This window comes from Choloepus didactylus, chromosome 2, assembly GCF_015220235.1.
Source record: "Choloepus didactylus isolate mChoDid1 chromosome 2, mChoDid1.pri, whole genome shotgun sequence".
NCBI classification, from domain to species: Eukaryota; Metazoa; Chordata; class Mammalia; order Pilosa; family Megalonychidae; genus Choloepus; species Choloepus didactylus.
In genome coordinates, this window is record NC_051308.1 from 156442025 (window position 1) to 156460050 (window position 18026).

At 34.3% G+C, this 18026-nt stretch overlaps 1 protein-coding gene across 3 annotated transcripts in view; it reads right to left on the minus strand.

The window, feature by feature from the left end:
- The window catches only part of SH3GLB1 (SH3 domain containing GRB2 like, endophilin B1), a 39763-nt gene that overhangs the window by 9135 nt on the left and 12602 nt on the right, over window positions 1-18026 (minus strand). The window contains exons 4-8 of one of the 3 annotated variants that reach the window (XM_037826730.1): window positions 11091-11224; window positions 9455-9547; window positions 5819-5857; window positions 4159-4182; window positions 44-133 (exon numbers count right to left, since the gene is read on the minus strand). In XM_037826730.1, coding sequence (XP_037682658.1) covers window positions 44-133; window positions 4159-4182; window positions 5819-5857; window positions 9455-9547; window positions 11091-11224 — 380 coding nt within the window. Of the gene's footprint in view, window positions 1-43; window positions 134-4158; window positions 4183-5770; window positions 5858-9454; window positions 9548-11090; window positions 11225-18026 lie in introns of all 3 variants that reach the window. The other 2 variants (XM_037826729.1, XM_037826731.1) reach the window with 2 other exon arrangements.

Genomic DNA, 18026 nt, shown 5'->3' on the forward strand with positions numbered 1-18026 from the left:
ACATCTTTTGCTTCAAATGAATTTCAAATGAATGAACACTCACATGTGTACTGCTGATTCCTTCTAGGAGAAGTCTAGTAATCTCTGCTTGCCGATCAAATTCACTTTGAGTTATTCTTAATTCCTGTTCAGACTAAAATTGGAACATAGTTTGAGTATCTCATTAGAGGAGCTAGTCCATATACACATTCTTTTAGATAGTTAAAAAAAAAAAAAACCAAACCAACTCCAATTTATAATATGACAATTCTCTGATTCTATTTTGTATCTAAACTGGTCCCTGGTTTCTAAACCTTAGCTTTTCCATATTTCTCAACCTGGATAGAACTGAATCCTTGCCAGTCTTGACTCAAAAGAACCTATTTATGCAAAAGCTTAATGACGGACTCACAAAAGCCTAAAAAACCTTCTATGGGACAGTCAAGATACTTTCAAACATTCTCTAGTATACATTCCACTAAATTTTAATATTTTACAAAATCTTAAGATTATCACAGTTTTATAAGTATTAAAATAATATTGCAAAAAATTCTCAATTACTAATATAGTATTTTACTTTAAAGTTCGAGATAATCTCAAGCTCAAATGAAAAAGACTACAGTGAAGCCATAGGATTCTAACCTCTTGTGATTAGTTACCAAACACTTGTTGCTAGGAATACAGTTCTTAAAAGGACTTTTTGTCCTAAATTTTAAATGTCTTTCTTTTTAATTTTCTTTCTGAACTGCATAAAATATACCTTAATCAGAAATATTACCTATAAGATATATAGAGATTTCAAAAGTTTTTCTGAAAGTTACGATCGCCTTTCAATCAGTGGTGTGCTGGTAAACTGGCTCTCCGGGGAAAAAAAGCCCTAATGTGCAGTGTTTGCTAATTTTTTTGGTACAAATACTTGCATCATGGCTGAATTCAAGCTACCAAGGTGAAGTCACTGACCTTGGAATTGGGATGAGACACATATAACAGCACACCACTGCTGGCTTCAACCATCTGATACAGGTTTGGTGTTAGGACAAAATAATTCACTGAAAATCAACTTGACCTAAAAATAGTAAATACTGGCAAAAAAACAAAACAACAACAACAAACCCATCTCAAACCTTTAGCCAGAATTGCTTGGTATTAAGTGGGGAGAAGAAAATAAAACCTCGTAGCTCACTCAAAAGTTAGTTTACTCCCATGAAGAATCAACATTGGTGGTATCATTATAACGATCTTTTCTATTACCTCTCCAGCATAAATAGCTCTCCACCCTCCCACTTAACAAATAACTTACAGCATTTTCCAAGACTGTAGTATTAAAACAAGGTTTGAACTTTTTCCTTTTATTCCCCATCTCCCTTCTCCTTTACCCTCTTTTGGTAGTGATAGTGAACTTGGTGAACAAGTCAACAAGGCAGTAGCAGTAAAAAACAAAAACAAAAAACAAAAAAAATCGAAGTAGCAGTTGTTATAACATTTTCATCCCTCTGGCAACAGACCTGGTGGAAAGGACTAAGAATTGACCACTATACAGGATTTATGGAAATAATCTTGAATTACTCAATAAGTCAAGAGTTAAAATTAAATTTACTTGGTTGAAAACAGAATGCATGGTGTTTTAATAGCAGGGCCGAAATAAGCTTCATTTGGAAGCTAGTGTGAAGCTGAAAAAAGTTCCAAGAGAAAAACAGAATGAATGTTCTTTCTAAGGAAAGCTTTAAGGAAAACCTATCACTTCAGTGTTTATGTTTGTACTATTTTCTGTCTGTTGAATACAAAAAGGTTTTTATTAATAGAACTACAGCAAACCCAAAATAAATGAACTTCAGAAGTACACTAGGTTAGTTCCATGTAGGTCTTGATTGAGAAAATACAAATTTGACTTAATGGTCTTTCGCAGAAATAGCAGAAAACCCTACTAAATAGCATTTTTTCTGCACACAGTGTAAGCAAGTAAGCTCTGTGGCAGACTGAAGTGACACAGAAGCTTGAGACTTAAGTGGAAATAATGTTTTAATGCCAAAAACACTGCAAAAAACTATGAAATAATTTCATGAAGGACAAGGGATCAGTCTTCTAAGTTAAAGCAAAATTTAATACTTAATTGTGAAGGCACCATGTTACAAAGCCTAGAAAGTCATTCTTCTGTATAATCTACACTTTATCCTAGAAAGGGTAAATGAAAGGAAAGTTAAAAATTTTATTTCTTTAACAAATTTCAGGGTTATGTCTGAGGTAGGTTGCAAACTTGGTCTAATGTTCTAAAATCATCTATACTCTTCACACATATAACTGTTAACAATATGAGAGGATGAGGATTAGGTACATTGTAACTGGTTTATTTAGGAAGATAGCAATCTATGTTAGAAAGATACCTATAAAAGGGATTTAAAGAAAGACAATGAATTTTATAAGAGCTGATATTCTGTTCTCCAGAAGATCTCATTCCATGACTAAATTTTACAATTGAGAAGTAGAGTTCTAGGGAACAAACCTACTGCTTGGAATTACTGTTACTGGACTGACTGATCCAGAGTATATGATAGTGTAACATGGCTTAGGTAAGCAGAACAGTTCTTTTAAGATGTAACTTGGAAAAAGGACAAAAATCTGTTGGTCTGTAGTATCAGTACTGGCTATCCATCATCTAGAAATTTTGGTTATGCTTCTGAGGCATTTACTGTGACAATCTTGGTATTACCTAATTTTTCTATGAGCTTAAATATTAATACACTTTGGTAACATGAAGTTTTAATATTACATATATTTTAATTACAAAACTGATGTAAGTTAAGAGGCAGAGAAGAGAAAAAAACCCTATTCAAATTCATTTTGATATATTTTCTTAAGTTTTTTTCATATACACATGCACAATGTAAACATTTGTTTCATGAGTTTCTTCCCATCTATTATATCCAATATTTTCCAATCTTGTAAAGACTGCAAAATCAAATCAGCAAGTTTTTGGTGTATCTGAACACTAAGCAAAGGGGAAAAGAGACACTGGTTTCCTTGCTCAACCTATATTCTGTCCCATGTTTCTTTGCCTCCTTTTTATGCTAGAGATTGAGAGGAAGTAATCAGAAGCCAGGGTGGAACCCAAAACTAAGTAGATGAATGGCTTCCACAACGGAGGATGAGAGCATAAGTCAAGAATTTCATACTGGATCTCAAACTCATAGAATCAACAGTTCTGTAGTTAGGCATGAAAAAGACTGTAAAATCAACAATCCTACAAAGTTAGTAAGTAAAAAGTTAAAAGCTGGTAAAGCTATTAATAGTCAGGGGACACAATTAGCACCTGCCCTCAACTGCCTTCATACGGAGGGAAGATTTTGGTACATCTGAACATGGAGTCAGTGAAAAATGCACCTGAAGACCTAAGATAGAATTTGAAACAAATCTGCACTGAAGTCATAATTTTACTCTTTAAGTTCTTGCTCAGCTACTTGATTTCCCAGCCCAGAGATTAGAAATGTTAACATAGGCAGAGGGACTATTAGCAGTAGTCATACAGACAGCTTTTAGAAATGACAGTCTGACACTGAGTAAGGAGACAACATACTTGAAAAACAAACAGATCCAATCAATAAACAGTACAATGGATATTCATAATAATGGACTAACTATAAATATAATTAAAATATTTGCTATCCTGTATCTAATGCAGAAATAAAGTACACTTTTTTTTTTTTGCAGATATTTTCAAGTAAAGTGGCTGAAAAAAATAAGCTTTGGTGCTGGAAAGAATAACTTTCAGTTATCTACAAAATATACTTGTGTGACATATGACATTCACTTCTCTGAATAAATAGGATGTGGACTTAACTAGTTTACCATATTTTAGGCAGTGAACACTTGCCATTTTAAAAACTAATTGTCATGTGAATAAACTTAAGAATATAAACTGACTTCCAGTAAGGCACTGTAAAGAATACCTCTTAATACAATAGGCATCTAGGATTTACCAGATTGTATGAATTGTTCCACTGCTCTGTGGAGCTGATATTTTAGCCAAACAGACCTGAGTATTTCTATGATGATTTTCAGATTTTATAAGATACAGTTACAAAGACTGTGACTGGCCCCATGGCTGTAGCCCAATAAATATTTACTGAATGAATGACAACTAAATTTTTGTTTCATAATTCTGTAGTTTAATAATTTACTTACTTTTGTCACTTCCTCTGCCCAAATCTAGCCAGCATTAAAAATTAGAGAAAAATATAGAGCATGAAAGAAAGTTGGAATTTAACATTTCCTACAAATGAGTATAGAAAAATGAGAAATTCAACTGGCATACTAAACTCTCCTTTTTCAGAATTATATTGACAGATTAAACAAATAAGTAACTAAATTAGTACAGTTTAATATACTGATATAAATCCATACTATTAATTTTTAAGTTTTACACTAATTTTATAAATTAAGAAGAATAACAGTTTTCCCAAATTGTTAGTTTAGTTCCTTTTCTAATCTGTAAAATGAGAAGCTTGGACTAATTTCTAACACCTTACTTAGGTCTTTAGACCTAAATTCTAGAATTCTAGGAAATTAAAATAAATGGACACTGACTGTTGATACACCCTTCAATGGGGGGCAAAATAAACTTGAGACAAAAGTTCATGTATTTAAGATTTAAGGTTACAAAACTACATACTTCTTACTATAATTAGATGGCATCAGTAGAGTAAAACAAATGATTAATAAGTGGAAGAGTCCTGTGAATTATTTAGGAGGATATTTTTACATAAGACAAAAGAAATTTATATACTAAATTAGCAATTCCTGCAATATTCTCACACTTACATTTACCTAATAGATAGGACAATGGAAATAAATGAATGCATTCTCTTGCTATTTAAAGAAAGCCCGAATTTGGTCAGGGCTTCAATAATTAGTTAAAAAATAAAAACTTGTTTCATATATTCTGTAATCTATTACATGTGTTTTTTCCCTGTGCTTTTCAATGCTAATGGGACAAAAAGTCAATTAATTGCCAATTATTAACTGTACTGCAGATTCCATGCTGCTTCTACTGAGATAGTATATCTAGGAGTATGATACCAAACAGAAAACTAACTACATTTATAAATATCCTTGGCTAACAACTATCAACTTTTGGGCTATGTTCAGATTTTACTACTTTGTATTTTGTTAAAATGTTAAAATACCACTATCTCAAAAATCTCCTCATTGAGCTCGATATATATATTGGATACTACAAAACAATTCTTATTCCTGATTCTGTAACTTTCTTAAGTGAATTAGAATTGGATGGCAAATGGGTCTGATCACTACAGGAATACCTGAACTCCTGGGGTTTCTTGCAGTTCTGTATTGGAAGAAGAAATTAATTCTGCATTGAGTCTGGGTGAAAGTAAGGTTTTAACACTGAAACTACTGATAAGCAAAGTCAATCTGTATATGTCATTATGATTAACCCCTCCAACTTTTCTCTAAATAAAGTAAATCTTGTTGATTTTTTTTACCAAAAGTGAAAATACAAATTGCCAGCTAAGCTAGTATCTTTTATTGGGAATAAAAAGGCACTACATATGTATGCGTACATTCATATTCTAAAATGTGTATTTGGCAGTAGTCAAAGTATTTGGCACTTGGAACACACAATTTCTTTTCTTCAAGCTCCAGTATCACTTCAGCTAGCATTTTTTAAAATTTAAGATGCAAAGAATGTCTTTGACCATTTTAGACTTTTGTATGCAGCTAACAGCAAGAGAAGGCACTTTATTCAAGATGTAGAAAACACAGTAGGCCAACAAACCTTCAGCCATTTTACATGCAGGAAGTTGAGCATGTAAGAGAAATTTACCATAATGTTATCTCCTTCAAGCCGAGTTGAGTTTAGTTGCTTAAGTACATAGGTAAGAGACAAAGAACACATTATACCAGTGAACACAGTGAAACAAGTTACTTCTGCACAATAAAGAACACACTAAACAAGAACTAAAAGAGCTGATAAAATGTTTCTCTACTTCAAAAAAAAACCACAAAACCCAAACTATATTGTTTTATTAAATTTCATACAGTGGTGCCTACTCAGTGTTTCCAAAAGATTCAAATTTTCAGAAACAAACAACACTGCAAGTTGATGCTTGACCTTAAATTAGAATCATTTAGGAAAAATGTATCACTTTAAAATCTGCCTCAGTTACCTAGAATTTTTATTAAGTTTTAAAAACCCTTGTGCCTACCCACAACTTTCCTAATCAATGATTATAATTCTATTTTATGAATTTATGTTGCCTTCAACCATGTTCTCTTTCAATCAGCCTCAGCTAGATCTGGGCATACACTGAAGAAATATGAAAGGCATGTCAATCCTTATACTTCCAATACACTTTAAATTCCAGTATGTATATGATGTATTCAAGTTTTATAATAGTACTATAAATTCACTCAGTTTACAGATTAAAGATTAAGGCACTGTGGAAATGCTTAAGTATGCAGCGGGAAACAGTTCACCATATTATGTTATTTGAAGACCTAGTTTCCATAATAATTGTATGCCCAAAATTACTATAGACATAAACCTCTAAATATTGGATAGCTTTGAAACCAGCTGACTTTTCTCTTCCCATTAAAAAAATTTTAAAATAGAAAAAAAAAATATAAGTTCAAATTAAACTAAAAGTTAGGTTAATAAATGTCGGTGCCTTATGATAGAAATGCAGACGTTATAAAGTGTTTTGTCTTTGCTTCTCTAAGTTTTATCATACATAGAAATTATTTTCAAAATTGTATTTTCTTTTCATTCACTGTGAAATTTAAAGTAGGTTTTCTCTTTTCTGTTCAACTGGTATATTTTTGAGAAATGCCTTTGATATTGTTCTCTTAGTCCTTTACCATTCCTCAACATGCTGAATAGTAAGAAGAAGTGAGTAAATTAGCAATACTGGGTACATGCAGAATTTTTTTTACCGGTACAGCTAAACCATCAAAAAGTTTAATCTACTATACTAGACTGTGAACTTAGGGCAGCCAAGATTTTGCATTATTTACCTATGAATCCCTCCCCAGCAGAGTACCTTGTACAAAATAATCATTTAATCATTCAAAAAATGATTTTAAAAAGAGGTCACAAGAAACTAGTAAACAAATTAAAGAAAAAAAAAAAAAAGGCTGATTATATAGGTCCCAAACCTTACTAGCAGGGGAATAACTAGTCTTGAAACAATCTATCCATGAAAATTTATGGAAAAGTGAAATCAAAGTCTGGGGTTAGAGTAACACTTTTGGCTGCCAACTAGGAACCAGGAAATGTGTCAAAGGAGGAAAAAAAATCTAAATTCCTAGTGGTTTCTATTTTGCTGTATTCTTCAAGTAAACAGAAGAGGAATACAAAAAAAAATAAAAAAGACCACTATATAGGCATGCCTCAAGGTTTTATGTAAGGACAAACTAAAAGGACTTTTCCTTTCCAAAATATTTCAGACTTACTGCTATAAATTTTGAGGAAAAACAAGAGTTAGTTATCTAGGCAAAAGGACATGATTGAAATAAGGAATGTGAATTTTTGTCTAGACTAATATTTTTAATCAATTTTAAGTTTTGTTTTATGCAATATATAAATTTTAGAAAAGCTGTGTATAAAAATTATTGAATAAAGTCATTGTATCATCTTTCATTTTAATTTTAAACATAAATTCCCATGGAAAAAACTGTCTTCAAAAATACACAGCACAGAAAAAATGCCATGATCTTTTCTAGATATAGCAAAAAGGAACATCTCTAAAAATCTGTCTACTGTTATATTTAGTTCTCATACATTTTAACAGCAATCATAAAAAAATTTAGAATAATCAAAGGACCTTGTATATTGTTAAATTTATATGCTTTCTGGCACCTTTCCAACTAAAAAAGTAGACTATCAAATATTCTGTAATGGTCATTGTTAAAGTTTTGTTCTGAATCTTTACAAAAGTATTCTTATTCCACAATCATCACTGGGCATATATAGGCATTTTGAATGAAATGATTCTGTTCCTGCTGAAACATTTATTTCCAAATGATCCTTGTTTATCATAACATTTTTTTTATCAGATTATGAAATTAGTATCTTAAAAAACAATTTATATTTTACTAAAAAAATTCATTATTAGCAACTAGAAAAAAATATAAATCCTGATTTAGGGCTTCTTGCCATCTACAATGTTCATTTTTAAAGTTCTGCATCTGCAGAAAGCTTGTTTAGGGAAGTTAAGCTGTTTTTGATCATGATGTCATGACAAATTCTGAGGTGAAAATGCCAATGAGTTTGAAATTAATGTCCTGTCAAAGACAGTTCTCCAGTAGTAGCTAATGCAAAATCTCCAAAAGGGGAACCATATAGAACAACAACAAAAAACAAAAATACAAAAACAAAAACAAAAACACACCACAACTTCTGTTCCTACAAGGTGTTGAGGTGTTGAGGTAGTTCTGTGAGACATCACTGTCCAACACCAAGTTACCACAGTTTTAAGTTTCACTCTAAACCACACTCAACTTTTCCTTCTCCACAACAAGAGAGCTGCAATAGACTTCTAGTACTGTGGTAATATTAACATGCTCATGAAGGCAATGATTCTTGATGGTAGTGCTAGTGCATTGGGGACCAAGGGCAGCAGGAATATCATGCCTCATTCCCCTTAAATCAAATTAAGAATTAACTTGTTAGCTTCCTCTAATAAAGTGATACTTGATTATATTGTACTGTCTTAAAGGTGTTCCAATTCAAATCTGATTGATCTCTTCAAACTTTAGAATGGAGATATAGACAGAACTATTAAATAGAAAGCTTACAAATAAAACCTTTTAAGAATGTTTTATGTAAAATCATTTAATTATTATATTTACTATACACCCATTCAACTATAAAAGATTATCTTAAGGTTAATTTTCTGAAAAATATACCAGAACTTATTTATTCAAATGAGTTTTCTCCCCTTCAAAAGAGCCACCTGGGAGCCCATGCTGCCACTGCTTAAATCTTTTTGGAACTATTCTTTAACAATTTCCTTCAGTCAGTTTGAGTCATATGTTGGAAAAGAAGTCACACAATTTTTAAGTCACATGCAAGTATTCTCAAACTTGATTCATTCTCATTTTAATTACTATCTTTCTTTGCTGTTTCCATCTTTAATAAATCTCTCTCTGAAAGACATTATTTGCTACCACCACTGAGGATACTGAAAAAACATGACAGCTTTAGGAGCTATTATAATTTTTGGTTTTAGCAACAGCTGTATCACTGAAATAAAACTGCCTCTCAATAACTTGTTTGTACTGATTTTGATGAATTAAGTTCCAATAAGTTTGTTTAAAAACACAAAAATCAAGACCCCAATGTCATATTCTAGTCTCAATGATACGACTGCATCTTTGGTATGCTATATTAGTAAAATTAATTGTACAAATCTTAAAGTTATTAACCTAAAATGTTTTTCTATTAAAATACACTACTTACTGAAGCTCTAGTTTCTGCAGCTTTTGCCTTTTTTAGTCTGGTTTTTGCAGCATCCAAATCCAGCCTCTTATTTTGTAATAGCTTCCTTTCTTTCTATAAATACAGGAAAGAAAAAATAAAAGCTAAAGATGCTAAGACCTAGACAGAGCATACACATTTAAAATACTGTTTCTGTTAAATATATGTATTATCTGACAAAGATCTATGATTTAAAATTTGGCTATAAAGTGGCTATTCAGGTGTCTGACTTTTCTTACTGATTTTAATTCTAAATCGAGACATTCTAGATACGTTAAAAGGGAGAAATGGCAGGTAATGGTAGAAACAAAGATTAGTTTTAATATTTGTGATTTTGTGCCTAAAGGAAATTTGGCAACTTCTATGTCTTTTTGGTTGCCAAACCCAGGTGGGGGAGGAGGCTGTGTTTCTGGCTTTGATTGAGCAAAGACCAGGATGCTACTAAAGATCATATAATACAAGACATCTCTCCAAACAAAGAAGTATATACCCAAGATGTTGGCAGTGTTGAAACTGGGAATCCCTGTTTTAAACCGTTACAGATTATCCAGGAAGGATGTATGGTAAAGGAGGTATGGGCCTAGGGCAAGGTTTCTTGGTATGCTATAAGATCAACCTTAAGATTGGGCAGGCTGCTCTTAATGCGCCATTGCACTGAATGTAACTCAAGTACTCCAAAATGGAATTTCAAATTTATAGAACTAATAATAAAGAAACATTAGTATGGGATAGAATTCCTCATAGGAACTTCAGATTTCTGCATAATAGGTATGTAATTTTATAGTAATTCACTGCTTGCTTTATTGCTACCTAGATTCCATACAAATTTCTTCCTATTGACAATCCAATTTCTTTTACATATAATTTAACTTGGTAGATCTTTCTCTGCCTGAGGCCTAATACTTGCTTTCCTGCAGATAAATCCAATATAAACCTACTGAGTTTCTACAGTATTCTGTAATAAGCAATTTGCAAATTAACAAGTTTAAAGTAGTATTTACAATAAAGAATAGCCCTGCAAAAATGTTAGGGAAAACATCCACCTAGATTATTCTCCATCACTTAAAAAACAAGTTAAACTAAAAAACAGAGAAATTAACAGATTAGGTTTGGGAAAGAAAGCAATAAAATATTTCTTATATTTCGGCAATAAAACACAGTAGTGTGAAAAGAAAATAATACACTTCTAGGGATACAAAAAGATGAAGTGTAAATGTCAGAAATATACCTTCTACTGATTAGTCCCTGGCTCCCAGTTTAAGTGAACAGTTACATGGCTATATTATTGTGACATTTTATACCATATTTCATAGTAATTCCAGGAAACTCTCTATAGATTTTAGTGCTGGTAACGAACAAGAATAGATGTAAAGGCATCTCATTAACACCATAGTGTCACAACAATGGAGTCAATGTCACCAAAAGTCCATTATTATTCTGATTTAGTTTTTTGTTCTGTTGAATACGCACATACCTAGATTAAGTTTTCCAATCTGCTATATCCAAACAGTTAAAGCTTTTTAAATTAGTCACTAAGTGGGTAAATTATTCATTAAAAACTACAGGTTCATACATATAAATCATTTTACTCAAAAAAAGGGAACAATTTCCAACTCACAGCGATTGTTTTGTAATCTCCTTCTATAAAGTTTCTTAAAGGAGTGAGAAAATTTAAAGCTGATGTTTGAATCAGCTCTCTGTCTGCTGTTCCAATTCGTTTTTGTGTTTCTCCACATTTAATAAGGGCATTACCTGCAAAGGAAAAAAGATTTTTACACCACTGACTGGTAATTTCAGAAAATAAAATCATGTAATAAAGATAAATTGGCAATTTGGCCTGCTTTAAAATTAGTTGTCACTTGCTTAGTTAAGTAAAATTAGAATAGAATTAACTATAAGTAAGGTGTAATTATTTTCAAAGCAAGTTTAAGATTCTAAATATCTAAATGAATATGTCAAAAATGACCTTTCTATCAAATCATTTTTAATTGTGCCAGTTCAAATCAGAACAGAAGAGGAAGTATACACTGAAGTATGTATGGACATAGCTCAACTAGTGCAGATATGTTTATAAGGAGACAAGTCACAATTTGTCCTCTATTTCTGTATCTAAGCACTTATCTCAAGTATCTATTAATTTTTTATTTTGTATCATAAATAATAATTTATATCTTATGTGAGGAAATAAATCCATGTTGTTGCAACATATACCCTGATATTTAAATAGGAAAAGTACAGTGGAAAGTAAAGAGTAGAAAAAGCACCAGAAAGCAAACCACAAGATCAGGGTTCTACTCTAGTTCTACCTCTAAAAAGTTTTAGTTCTGTGGATTTTAATCCCTTTATGTTAGAATGAGAAAAGATCTGATCTGCAAGGAAGGTAATACAACATGGTAGATCAATATCTGCATTACTTGTGTGATCATGATTAAATTATTTAACCTCTCCAAATCTCAGTTTTCTTGTCTTCAAAATGGTGATATAGAACTTATAAGCAGGATATATGTGAGGATTTAGTGAATATACTTTGTAATGCCCAATGCCTGCACTACTCAATTGTTACCTACTATCAACTACAAATAAATAGGTAAATAAAGCCCAATTCCAATAATCAGGGTACACTGACTAGAATTATTAGATGATTACAGTGGAAAATCAATTAACATACCTACCATTTCATATACAAATAAGTACCAATTTCTTGCAGAAATCTTAATAAAGACAATTATTAGCAAAACAATAGGAAAGGAAGTTATAGAAATCTTAAAGTCTCATGTTCTGAGAAAACTGGAGTTGAAGCATAATAACAATGTATAACAGCTTTGAGCTTCAGAGCTGTACATTAAAAAAAGTCAATACAGCAACTAAAGCTGGTATAACTGACATGATTATAGGAAATTTGAAAAATAAAAGAGGAAAATAGAATTGAAATCTAATTCCAACATTCAGAGATAACCGATGTCAACATTTAGGGTACTGACATTTTTGAGTAATCAAAGCAATAGGGAATTGTGTACTATGTGCCAAGTAACTGTAATACAGAAATAAGAAAAACTTCAAGCAGCTTTAAAAAATCAAGTGGAAGGAGGCGGGGCAAGATGGCAGACTGGTGAGCTGTATGTTATAGTTACTCCTCTAGGAAAGTAGGTAGAAAGCCAGGAACTGCATGGACTGGACACCACAGAGCAATCTGACTTTGGGCATACTTCATACAACACTCATGAAAACGTGGAACTGCTGAGATCAGCGAAATCTGTAAGTTTTTGCGGCCAGGGGACCCGCGTCCCTCCCTGCCAGGCTCAGTCCCGGGGGAGGAGGGGCTGTCAGCTCCCGGAAGGAGAAGGGAGAACTGCAGTGGCAGCCCTTATCGGAAACACATTCTACTGATCCAAACTCCAACCATAGATAGACTGAGACCAGACACCAGAGAATCTGAGAGCAGCCAGCCCAGCAGAGAGGAGACAGGCATAGAAAAAAAACAACACGAAAAACTCCAAAATAAAAGCGGAGGATTTTTGGAGTTCTGGTGAACATAGAAAGGGGAAGGGCCCTGAGGCGCATATGCAAATCCCGAAGAAAAGCTGATCTCTCTGCCCTGTGGACCTTTCCTTAATGGCCCTGGTTGCTTTGTCTCTTAGCATTTCAATAACCCATTAGATCTCTGAGGAGGGCCGTTTTTTTTTTGTTTTGTTTTGTTTTGTTTTGTTTTTTTAATCCTTTTTTCTTTTTCTAAAACAATTACTCTAAGAAGCCCAATACAGAAAGCTTCAAAGACTTGCTATTTGGGCAGGTCAAGTCAAGAGCAGAACTAGGAGAGCTCTGAGACAAAACGCAATAATCCAGTGGCTGAGAAAATTCACTAAACACCACAACTTCCCAAGAAAAGGGGGGTGTCCGCTCACAGCCATCATCCTGGTGGACAGGAAACACTCCTGCCCATCGCCAGCCCCATAGCCCAGAACTGCCCCAGACAACCCAGTGTGACGGAAGTGCTTCAAATAACAGGCACACACCACAAAACTGGGCGTGGACATTAGCCTCCCCTGCAACCTCAGCTGATTGTCCCAGAGTTGGGAAGGTAGAGCAGTGTGAATTAACAAAGCCCCATTCAGCCATCATTTCAGCAGACTGGGAGCCTCCCTACACAGCCCAGCAGCCCAGAACTGCCCTGGGGGGACGGCACTCACCTGTGACATAGCACAGTCATCCCTCAACAGAGGACCCGGGGTGCACGGCCTGGAAGAGGGGCCCAATTGCAAGTCTCAGGAGCCATACGCCAATACCAAGGACTTGTGGGTCAGTGGCAGAGACAAACTGTGGCAGGACTGAACTGAAGGATTAGACTATTGCAGCAGCTTTAAAACTCTAGGATCATCAAGGAGATTTGATTGTTAGAGCCACCCCCCCCCTCCCTGACTGCCCAGAAACACGCCCCATATACAGGGCAGGCAACACCAACTACACACGCAAGCTTGGTACACGAATTGGACACCACAAGACTCACTCCCCCACTCACCAAAAAGGCTAAGCAGGGGAGAACTGGCTTGTGGAGAACAGGTGGCTCGTGGACGCCACCTGCTGGTTAGTTAGAGAAAGTGTACTCCACGAAGCTGTAGATCTGATAAATTAGAGATAAGGACTTCAATTGGTCTACAAATCCTAAAAGAACCCTATCAAGTTCAGCAAATGCCACGAGGCCAAAAACAACAGAAAATTATAAAGCATATGAAAAAAACAGACGATATGGATAACCCAAGCCCAAGCACCCAAATCAAAAGACCAGAAGAGACACAGCACCTAGAGCAGCTACTCAAAGAACTAAAGATGAACAATGAGACCATAGTACGGGAGATAAAGGAAATCAAGAAGACCCTAGAAGAGCATAAAGAAGACATTGCAAGACTAAATAAAAAAATGGATGATCTTATGGAAATTAAAGAAACTGTTGACCAAATTAAAAAGATTCTGGACACTCACAGTACAAGACTAGAGGAAGTTGAACAACGAATCAGTGACCTCGAAGATGACAGAATGGAAAATGAAAGCATAAAAGAAAGAATGGGGAAAAAAAATTGAAAAAATCGAAATGGACCTCAGGGATATGATAGATAATATGAAACGTCCAAATATAAGACTCATTGGTGTCCCAGAAGGGGAAGAAAAGGGTAAAGGTCTAGGAAGAGTATTCAAAGAAATTGTTGGGGAAAACTTCCCAAATCTTCTAAACAACAAAACTACACAAATCATAAATGCTCAGCGAACTCCAAATAGAATAAATCCAAATAAACCCGCTCCGAGACATATACTGATCACACTATCAAACACAGAAGAGAAGGAGCAAGTTCTGAAAGCAGCAAGAGAAAAGCAACTCACCACATACAAAGGAAACAGCATAAGACTAAGTAGTGACTACTCAGCAGCCACCATGGAGGCAAGAAGGAAGTGGCACGATATATTTAAAATTCTGAGTGAGAAAAATTTCCAGCCAAGAATACTTTATCCAGCAAAGCTCTCCTTCAAATTTGAGGGAGAGCTTAAATTTTTCACAGACAAACAAATGCTGAGAGAATTTGCTAACAAGAGACCTGCCCTACTGGAGATACTCAAGGGAGCCCTACAGACAGAGAAACAAAGAAAGGACAGAGAGACTTGGAGAAAGGTTCAGTACTAAAGAGGTTCGGCATGGGTACAATAAAGGATATTAATAGAGAGAGGGGAAAAATATGACAAACATAAACCAAAGGATAAGATGGCTGATTCAAGAAATGCCTTCACGGTTATAACGTTGAATGTAAATGGATTAAACTCCCCAATTAAAAGATATAGATTCGCAGAATGGATCAAAAAAAATGAACCATCAATATGTTGCATACAAGAGACTCATCTTAGACACAGGGACACAAAGAAACTGAAAGTGAAAGGATGGAAAAAAATATTTCATGCAAGCTACAGCCAAAAGAAAGCAGGTGTAGCAATATTAATCTCAGATAAAATAGACTTCAAATGCAGGGATGTTTTGAGAGACAAAGAAGGCCACTACGTACTAATAAAAGGGGCAATTCAGCAAGAAGAAATAACAATCGTAAATGTCTATGCACCCAACCAAGGAGCCACAAAATACATGAGAGAAACACTGGCAAAACTAAAGGAAGCAATTGATGTTTCCACAATAATTGTGGGAGACTTCAACACATCACTCTCTCCTATACATAGATCAACCAGACAGAAGACCAATAAGGAAATTGAAAACCTAAACAATCTGATAAATGAATTAGATTTAACAGACATCTACAGGACATTACATCCCAAATCACCAGGATACACATACTTTTCTAGTGCTCATGGAACTTTCTCCAGAATAGATCATATGCTGGGACATAAAACAAGCCTCAATAAATTTAAAAAGATTGAAATTATTCAAAGCACATTCTCTGACCACAATGGAATACAATTAGAAGTCAATAACCATCAGAGACTTAGAAAATTCACAAATACCTGGAGGTTAAACAACACACTCCTAAACAATCAGTGGGTTAAAGAAGAAATAGCAAGAGAAATTGCTAAATATATAGAGACGAATGAAAATGAGAACACAACATACCAAAACCTATGGGATGCAGCAAAAAGCAGTGCTAAGGGGGAAATTTATAGCACTAAACGCATATATTAAAAAGGAAGAAAGAGCCAAAATCAAAGAACTAATGGATCAACTGAAGAAGCTAGAAAATGAACAGCAAACCAATCCTAAACCAAGTAGAAGAAAACAAATAACAAGGATTAAAGCAGAAATAAATGACATAGAGAACAAAAAAACAATAGAGAGGATAAATATCACCAAAAGTTGGTTCTTTGAGAAGATCAACAAGATTGACAAGCCCCTAGCTAGACTGACAAAATCAAAAAGAGAGAAGACCCATATAAACAAAATAATGAATGAAAAAGGTGACATAACTGCAGACCCTGAAGAAATTAAAAAAATTATAAGAGGATACTATGAACAACTGTATGGCAACAAACTGGATAATGTAGAGGAAATGGACAATTTCCTGGAAACATATGAACAACCTAGACTGACCAGAGAAGAAATAGAAGACCTCAACCAACCCATCACAAGCAAAGAGATCCAATCAGTCATCAAAAATCTTCCCATAAATAAATGCCCAGGGCCAGATGGCTTCACAGGGGAATTCTACCAAACTTTCCAGAAAGAACTGACACCAATCTTACTCAAACTCTTTCAAAACATTGAAAAAAATGGAACACTACCTAACTCATTTTATGAAGCTAACATCAATCTAATACCAAAACCAGGCAAAGATGCGACAAAAAAGGAAAACTACCGGCCAATCTCCCTAATGAATATAGATGCAAAAATCCTCAACAAAATACTTGCAAATCGAATCCAAAGACACATTAAAAAAATCATACACCATGACCAAGTGGGTTTTATTCCAGGCATGCAAGGATGGTTCAACATAAGAAAATCAATCAATGTATTACAACACACTCACAAGTCAAAAGGGAAAAATCAATTGATCATCTCAATAGATGCTGAAAAAGCATTTGACAAAATCCAACATCCCTTTTTGATAAAAACACTTCAAAAGGTAGGAATTGAAGGAAACTTCCTCAACATGATAAAGAGCATATATGAAAAACCCACAGCCACCATAGTACTCAATGGTGAGAGACTGAAAGCCTTCCCTCTAAGATCAGGAACAAGACAAGGATGCCTGCTATCACCACTGTTATTCAACATTGTGCTGGAAGTGCTAGCCAGGGCAATCCGGCAAGACAAAGAAATAAAAGGCATCCAAATTGGAAAAGAAGAAGTAAAACTGTCATTGTTTGCAGATGATATGATCTTATATCTAGAAAACCCTGAGAAATCGACGATACAGCTACTAGAGCTAATAAACAAATTTAGCAAAGTAGCGGGATACAAGGTTAATGCACATAAGTCAGTAATGTTTCTATATGCTAGAAATGAACAAACTGAAGAGACACTCAAGAAAAAGATACCATTTTCAATAGCAACTAAAAAAATCAAGTACCTAGGAATAAACTTAACCAAAGATGTAAAAGACCTATACAAAGAAAACTACATAACTCTACTAAAAGAAATAGAAGGGGACCTTAAAAGATGGAAAAATGTTCCATGTTCATGGATAGGAAGACTAAATGTCATTAAGATGTCAATTCTACCCAAACTCATCTACAGATTCAATGCAATCCCAATCAAAATTCCAACAACCTACTTTGCAGACTTGGAAAAGCTAGTTATCAAATTTATTTGGAAAGGGAAGATGCCTCGAATTGCTAAAGACACTCTAAAAAAGAAAAACGAAGTGGGAGGACTTACACTCCCTGACTTTGAAGCTTATTATAAAGCCACAGTTGTCAAAACAGCATGGTACTGGCACAAAGATAGACATATAGATCAATGGAATCAAATTGAGTATTCGGAGATAGACCCTCAGATCTATGGCCAACTGATCTCTGATAAGGCCCCCAAAGTCACTGAACTGAGTCATAATGGTCTTTTCAACAAATG